Genomic DNA, 8,981 nt, shown 5'->3' with positions numbered 1-8,981 from the left:
ATGGTGGTGCCATTGAGGAAAACACCCTCTAGAAGCAGTTGGTATGACTATGAGCCAAGGATGAGCAGTACTAACTCTGTGTTAAAAATAATAATAAAAATAGGGCTTCCCTGGTGGCGCAGTGGTTGAGAGTCCGCCTGCCGATGCAGGGGACACGGGTTCGTGCCCCGGTCCGGGAAGATCCCACATGCCGTGGAGCGGATGGGCCCGTGAGCCATGGCCTCTGAGCCTGCGTGTCCGGAGCCTGTGCTCTGCAACGGGAGAGGCCACAACAGTGAGAGACCCGCGTACTGAAAAAAAAAGAAAAAAATAATAGTAATAATAAAAATAAATTAGTGTTTGCTAACAAATTTATACAGCGATCTCATAATCATCATTAACATAAAATAGCTATATGTGGTATGCTTTATAATTTATCAGTGCTATAATTAACATTACTTCATTTGACCCTGTGATATTTTTCCATTTTACAAATTTGAAAATCTAATACAGGTTAAATTACTTTCTCAAGCTCTCTTAGCTAGAAACTAGAGTGGCAATAATAAAACTCTAGCATTCTAACACCAAGATCACTATGGCACAGTGTAATATTTGGTAGAATTATTATGATTACCGTCAATGATCAATCTATTAAAAATTCCCTTTGTGCTAGAGACTTTTGATCAGCACTCTTTCATAATTTAGTCTTGAAAACCACCCTAATAAAGTCAGTATTATCATTTTTTTGTAGTCAGTATTATCTACATTTTACAAATGAAGAAACTGAGATTCAGAGACATTAAGTTATTTCCTAAGTTCACATAGATGTTAAATGGCAGAACTGAGATAGGATTTCCCAAATCTGACGCTATAGACGGTTCTTATAACTCATGCCAGTCTGCCCTCAACACCATCTATTAGGCATTCCTGTGGCTGTAGTTCCTTGATAAATAATATATAGGTGAAAGATTTACAGAATCCATTGTCTAGTTGTTAATCTGGAATTTTGGTTTGTGTTAATTGTGGACTTTCATATAATCAATAATATTGAGCATGTGGTAATTAACAGCAATTGTTAAGGTCAAATAATTCATCTTTGCTTTGGATCATATAAACAGTCTCTACATCTGTAAAATGTAAATAACTTTAATTATACTAGCCAGAATAAGTCATGATGTTGCTACAACCAATAATTGCCAAATCTCAGTGGCTTTAAATGATAAGGATTTATTTCTCATTCATATTACATGTTCATTACAGATTAGCAGGTGGCCCTGCTCCATGTTGTTCTGACTCAGAGATCAGATTCCATTGTCAGGAATGTCGTTGGTCACCAAGGCAGGAGAGAGGTAGAACTGGGGAATCATGCACCTATCCTTAAATGCCAGGTAGAAGTGACATATGTCACTTCCACTCACATTTTATTTGCTAAAATATGTCTCTTAGCCACAAACAACTTTAAAGATCAGAGAAATAAAATCCTACCATTTGCTTGGAACTACAAATATATATACTCTAGGTAATTCATAACGATCCCAGATATTAATCAATTTCATGGTGAAAGATTTTCTAGGGCTAAATAAGTTTGGGAAACATTGAACTTAAAGTTAAAGAAGTTTCCTAACTATAAGTCTTCTCTGAGCCCTGACTATATTAGTATGCATTATTAATCTCCAAGAAAGGGACTATTATTATGGGATCCTTTTTTTTTTTTTCCAAAAATCATCTGCAAAGACTCATGACCTGAAGACAACACTTTAAGAAAGAGTACTCTAAGATTCTGCCTTTTTAGAACTTATTTCTAAAGAGGAAATAAGTGGAAAGAGGAGAAGAAAGAAGGAAAGGAAAGAATAAAAGAAGGAAAGAAAAAGACTAGAGCAGTGTAAATTTATGGATAGTTTTGAGATTGAAAGTTATTCATAAAAGACATTCATAGGGGCTTCCCTGGTGGTGCAGTGGTTGAGAGTCCGCCTGCCGATGCAGGGGACATGGGTTCGTGCCCCGGTCCGGGAAGATCCCACATGCCGCGGAGAGGCTGGGCCCGTGAGCCGTGGCCGCTGAGCCTGCGCGTCCGGAGCCTGTGCTTTGTGACCACAACAGTGAGAGGCCCGCATACCGCAAAAAAAAAAGACATTCATAGTAGCGAGTAGTGACCCAAAATTACATTTTCTAATCTATTGCATATGACATTGTTAATTTATTGAGCATATAATAAGCTTCATATATTGTGTTTTACTTGTGTTAACTCATTCCATCTTCATGACAACATAAAATGCAGATTATTGTCTCCTCACAGAGGAGGAAACTAAACCTCAGAGAAGATATCCAGGTAGTAACCTGAGTTACAGACTAAATGAGGAGAAAAAGTTGCATTAACCTCCGAACATAAAGGATTAGGGCTCCAGTTAGAGGTATAAGCAACAAACTGTTGTTGGTCAAGAGATAGATTAATTTTCATTTTAGTTATCCTTTCTGGTTGGACCTTGAAGTGTGTGGAAAGAGTGATATTTGGGCACCTGAGTGGAGAGCCTTAAATTCCAGGCTGTTTGGATTTTATTCTCCAGGTAATGCCGAGCCACTGAAAGTTTTTGAGGGGGGAGTAACAGAATTAGCCAATTATAGCAAGACGTAGAATTTCAAGTTCAAAAGAGTTTCTTTCTTTCTTTCTTTTTTTTAAAGAGTTCTCAAGTAATTCAATCCAACTCTCTCAATTCACAAATGGGGAAAACAAAGCACCTAAATTTGAAGCTCTGCAGCTGGGGCTTTCATTATTGGCAATAGCTTTTTCATCTGGATAACTGACATGGGTGATTAGCTTGCCTCCATTTGGTCACAGGCTGAGCTCAGATCTTGTTCAGATCTCTCACCTGCGTCCCAAATTAACAAGAGTCCTGATGAGGCCTAAGAGCTGGCTGAAGAAGGGACTATTTTGAGCCTTGGGAGATCAAGTAAGGGTGATGACAGAGTTCAGAGATAACAGAGTGTATGTAACATCTAGGGTAGGGTCATTCCTTGGCTGAATGCGTCTCTCTTGGGTTTTGCAGAAGCCTAACCTAGCCCATAGCCACTGATGACAGCTTTACTGCAGTGCTATGTTAAAGCTGGCATTATCAAGGTGGGCAATATAAGTCTCCAAAGAAGGGAAGAAGTTGGGAATAAATGGCTGAATAATTGCTGATGTTGTGAGTGTGTTAGACTTGGTCATGCAGATGTCCCTCTGGAGTTGATAAATGACACAGATTCACCTGCAGTTTTGACCCATCAAAAGATAAGGTAGCTCTGTCTGATGTCAAAAACCATTCCTGCGCCTTTGGTGTCTTTCTTAGCAAATGGGCGCCCTACCTCCCAGCTGTGCAAGGCAGAAACCTAAATACCACTTTTGGCTGCTCTCTCCTTTGCCCCTGATGCCCAATCAGTACCAAGCCCTTCTATTTTTTGAATACCCATTTGTCCCATCCTCTCTACCATGACCTTAGTTTAGGCCACCATCATATCTCATCTAAATTATTGCAAAAGCCTTTCTCTGTTTTCCCTGCCTCAAACCTTGTACCCCTTAATCCATTATCTGCAGCCAGAGAGAGAAAAAAAGCATCAATTCTTTGAAATAATATGTCTATTTTTCAGAGTCAGAGATGTGTCCAATGACAGCATAGATTATTTTGTTCTGTTTTCTAGCTTCCCTACGGAAGTGGTGTCACAAATATTAGGGGTGAAATGATCTTGATCCACAGGCTCAAGTGATTTTTTTCAACCAGATATCACAAAGATTCAACAAAATCAACTAAAAAATTATTTGTACAATTTGCTAAAAAGCGACACAATAATTCTTTAAGATCTCAAACTCTAGAATTTTCAGTTTAGATAAAAGCTTTGCAAGAGCTAGTGCTTTCAGAGGGTTTACTGTAAGAGAAATTTCATTATTTAGCTATTTGAGATTATGAATTCAGTTTTCTATTATAAAAACGTGTGTTGATAAAGGCGTACCTAAGGCATAGTGTGAAGGATAACAAGGAAAATTCTAGTCAGAGAAATTCTACTGAATTCGAAAGGAAAGTTATCTTTCTACTTTGTCCAGATGGTAAAGAAAGAAGGCAATCAATAATTATTGACTGTTTATTTTGCCAAGCAAGATGCACATTATCTCATTAGCTCTAGAAAGCACTTACTATCAGCACAATTTTACAGTGAAGGATGCTTGGGAATGTTAAATATCTTGATAAAGATTCTAGAGCTGATAAGTGGGAAACCAGCATTCAAGCCTAAAACATGAGAACCTGCTTTCTTTTTTTAAATTTAATTTAATTAATTTATTTTTTATACAGCAGGTTCTTATTAGTTACCTATTTTATGCATATAGGTGTATATATGTCAATCCCAATCTCCCAAAGAGAACCTGCACTCTTAAGTGTGCATTCTCAATGCTTTGAAATAGATGGTGCTTTCAATACTTACAAATCCCTTATGAGATAGGTTTTCCCATTCTATAGATATTATTATCTAAGCTTAAAATGTTTAAAACTTGTCCTGTGTCACTCAGTAAGGGGTAGGGCTGACACTGAATCTCATACTTGTCTACTTTCAAAGTCCATGTGTTTTCCACAATGTCTTCCAAGACAGCGTCCTGTTAATTGTCTCGCATATGCGGCTAATAGTAAGTGATGATGTTCAGAAGTGACTGAATAACTAGCAATAATAGTAAAAGCTCATTTTCAAAACTTCATGGTGTCACCTATGTGCTTAGCAAATATTGTTAAAATGACATATTGACCAATAAAATGTCAGGAAATTTCGTATAAATTGGCCAAGGGTGTGAGGGCAACTTCAAAACTTGATTTGACAATATTGACTATATCAGACTCTCATTCAATTCCCAGCAAAATGAGGGGTTTCATTTATACTTTGTTTCTCTTCTCTCTCCTGCTTGCCATCTCAGAAGTGAAGAGTGAAGAATCCAGGAAGCTCTGCGGGCTCGAGTACATACGAACTGTCATTTACATCTGTGCCAGCTCCCGGTGGAGAAAGCACCTGGAGTCAATCCTGCAAGGTCAGCAAGGTAACATGAACGCATATGACTCCCTCATTTATTATTATATTTTAACTGTTTCTCTAGTTACTGCTAAGCCACTTCTATATCAATCTGGAGGATTAATTATCGAAATAAACAATTTGGCTTGGGAAGGAGGTGAGCTTGCTACCTTTCAAAAAATAAGGACCTTGTTTTCTTTAGTCCCCGGCTTGAAATGATTTGATTGCATAACTACTTCGATGAGCTCAGCATCTATGGCAGGTGCTGGGGGGGTGGGTAGAGAGAAGCATGTGATTTCAAGGGTCATGTTGGAGCAGCAAGATTTTCACACGCGGATAATTATAGAATATAATAAGTTGGCATTCAGGCAGGTGCTAAATAAGAATGGAAGGAAGGAATCTAACTTTTATTGAGCACTTATTACATGCCAGGCAGTTTCATGGGCAACATTTCATTCAGTCTTCCGATAAGGATCCTTTGAAGTAAGTAATATTACCACCATTAGGGCCTCCCTGGTGGCGCAAGTGGTTGAGAGTCCGCCTGCCGATGCAGGGGATACGGGTTCGTGCCCCGGTCTGGGAGGATCCCATGTGCCGCGGAGCGGCTGGGCCCGTGAGCCATGGCCGCTGAGCCTGCGCGTCCGGAGCCTGCGTGTCCGGAGCCTGTGCTCCGCAACAGGGGAGGCCACAACAGTGAGAGGCCCGCATACCGCAAAAAAAAAAAAAAAAAAAAATATTACCACCATTTACCATTTTACTGAGGACAAATTTGTTCACCCAGCTAGTAAGCAGGGTGGTTGGGAAGCAAACCAGATCTTTCTGGCTTCAGAGCCGAGGTCTCCTGTTTACTCTATACTGCGTCTCAGGTGGGGAAAAGATGGTGGTAGTGTGTTGTAATAAATGACACTACCGTGGAGGTGGTGGTATTTGACAGAGGCCCTAAGGGTGTGTAGGGTTTGGGAGTTATGGGGAGTGGGATGGGAATTCTAGCAGTAGGAACTGTCTGATCAGAATTTTAAAGGTGGGAGTGAACCCAATGTGTTTCAGAAACAGAGAGGGGGGTGACTTCACTACATCTCTTCATTTTCCAATTCAAGTAACTTAGAAGTTGGCATTTTTCTCCTACTAATCCTATATTAAAGTGTGATGTATAATTTATTTAAGATTCTATTTTAATAATTGTGTTTATTATGTTTTATAATAAAAGTAAAAAAGAAAAACATGTTTACATAATAAATGTTGCAACCACACATATGATATGAAAACTTTACAGGTTTCAATTTGGTTTAAAATGACTGGTAAATAAAAAGATTTTGGAAAATGACCCAGAGATTTTGTATTTTGGTGGACTAATGTCTTGAAAAATTATGAACTTACCACTCTTACTTTAATAATGAGAGGTTCATAGTTACTAGATGTTAATAAACAATAAGCGTTTTTAATCTCAAGGGAGTAAACATAATTTACCAGACTGACCATAATTTATCAATCTCCGGCAAATCAGAATACAATAGAAAAAATACATTTTGAATATCTTTAAAATATGTGGGGCAATGGAGTGTATGTCCGTATAAGGCTATCTCTTTTGACACCACTGACTTCATAATACTGTTTATTTAACCTTTCACAGGTTTTCAGATATTTTCCCATACATTATTTATTTGATACATTACTGGCTTACCAATCAGCATTCATTCATCTAAATGTTTTCTGGTGCTTGCCAGTGTGCTAAGGTGCTGATAAGTAAGTTTGAACGAAGTTAAAGTGAGACAGGCTTATACATGGACTTCGGGAACAACACTGATAAAAACAGTTGGGACCACTTTTAATTTGCAGACATAGAGGTTTAAATCTCCACTTCCTTACTGATCAGCTTTGCAGGGCATACACTGGATTATTTTTTGTTTGATTGTTTTCGTTGATAGCATGTAACTAATACTTTTGGAAGCCACTGGTCACTGTGCAGAGGTAGCCAGGACAACAGAAGTCAAGCCCTGACTTGGCTGCTAACTGGCCAAGTGATATTGGTTCTGTCACTCCTCCTCTCTGCACCCACATTTCCTCTTCTGTAAAATGAAGAGGGTGGATATGACTGAGTTCTCCCTAAAATATCTAATCTCTCTGAAACCCCAGACCAATGTTAAAAAAAATCAACTGCAAGATTCAATTTCCTTCCAGAAATCCAATGCATTTCCCCCAGAGTAGAACTTGGTTGCTGCCTTTGTCAGAGCTCTCTAAGGAAGTATTGTTTTTTCCCTTCCATATAGCTGAGAGAGGAAACGGCTTCCAGCTGCCTAATGAACAGGAGATTTCTGAGGAAAGCCCAGTGCAAAACCTTCGGAAGACGGATTCCTCGGGGGGAGGAAAGTCTTCAGGGTGAACAGCTGCCCACGGAAGGGCTTTGGAGGTCAAAGAAGTATTAGGTGATGTCAAGACAAGACTTGAAAAAGTTGTGCTGCACCGAAGGCTGTTCTGTGTCTGACTTGAGCGCTCTTTGTTAGGACAAGCAAATCCCCAAGGATGGCAGAATTTTAGCACATGTTTAATCACAGTGTTTTACTTCCCAGAACAATACTCACATTGTGTCATTAAACTAATGGCTTTTGGGTAGGCAATCCTTCTTTCCTAAATGTTGTGGATAGTTGGCTAAAACCACAACGAGGTCTAGTTTCTCCCATTGCCAAGGTGAATGCACTGTTCTTTCCAAATTTTAACTAATCCTTTGAAATTTTAAATGCTGTGCAAAATTGCAATAAAAATTCCATAAAGCAAGCTTACTGTGATTTTTCTGTTTTTAAAACAATTTTAAAGAACTTTAAAACAGTAAACCAAAACTGTTGATGGTAAAAAAAACCTTAAAAAATAAAAAACTATTACCTCATCATCTAGAAATAACAATCCACTCTTAACTTTTGTGTTGCTGTATATTATTACTGAAAATTTAAACATCGATTCACAGTCAAGTGTAAGAATCTAAACAAAGTGCTTTCCTCAAGAGTTCTGAGAGTGCTCAATTAATGTTTCCTAATATCATGCATCTCTTCAACATTATACTTGAGAATAGTTGGGTGCATATATATATATAAAAGAGGGCCCATAAACAGCCCAAATCCAGAAAACGTTTGGGTATCTTAGCTCCTTTCATAGTCTGGGCTGCCTTGGTTTTGCCTTCCTACTGCTGAGATGAAAGGACATTCTATTCTCATCCTGGATGTTGAGAAACTAAAACGCAGATAACCAAGTCATTGTGCCACAATTGGATGTCTTCACAGATGAAAAGATAAAGTAAGATATCACAAAATTATGCTCTTATTTCTAACTCTGTCAGCCAACTCCCCAGTAGGTCTTAACATAGTTAGACTCTTTGTTCATCTGAGGTGGTGCCTATTAATACTCCAGCCTGTATTTGAAATTCGTCATCTACACATTGTGTACGTAAATTGTGTCAAAGCATTGTTCTTTGCAGATAAAAAACTGAGTCTCCCTAGAATTATGTAAACGTCTACTAAGTCACACAGCTGAGGAGGTGGTGTCACTGATCCAAACTTAGGCTACTTAGCATGAATCAAGGCAGTCATATCAAACTGCACTGGTTGTCAATTAATCTTTACCACGAGACACTCCCTGTTTGTTTAAACCAGTTTCACTGAAGAATGTCTTTTGAAGAAGCAGTAGAAATTAATGATATTAAATCTCAACCCTTGAGTACATGCCCTTTCAACATTCTGAGGAGTGAAATGAGAAGACTGCATGAAGCATGTTTGCTGCAGACTGAAGTATGATGGTTTCCTCAAGGAAAAGCACTTCTGTGATTGAGTTTGAACTTAAAAGTAGCTGCTTTTTCCAAGAAGCACCATTTTTAAGAAAAAATAAAGACTGAAAAACTGTGGTTATTCAGATTTGGGTATTGGCAATGAAATGAAATAAAATTTGAAAATGAACAAAGTAGGCTTCAAGGAAAATGACTGACAGTATTT

General features: G+C 38.5%; 1 protein-coding gene across 1 annotated transcript; it reads left to right on the top strand.

Moving 5' to 3' along the window:
- Positions 1-4,857: 4,857 nt before the first annotated feature.
- INSL5 (insulin like 5) lies at positions 4,858-7,505 on the top strand. The gene is given in 3 exon segments (XM_060084412.1): positions 4,858-5,032; positions 7,272-7,360; positions 7,362-7,505. Coding segments are annotated over 3 exon segments (408 nt in total).
- Positions 7,506-8,981: the final 1,476 nt, after the last annotated feature.

The sequence above is a fragment of the Mesoplodon densirostris genome, chromosome 2 (assembly GCF_025265405.1).
Source record: "Mesoplodon densirostris isolate mMesDen1 chromosome 2, mMesDen1 primary haplotype, whole genome shotgun sequence".
Classification (NCBI taxonomy): domain Eukaryota; kingdom Metazoa; phylum Chordata; class Mammalia; order Artiodactyla; family Ziphiidae; genus Mesoplodon; species Mesoplodon densirostris.
Note: the sequence above shows the minus strand (reverse complement) of the source record. Positions and strands in the feature narration are given on the sequence as shown.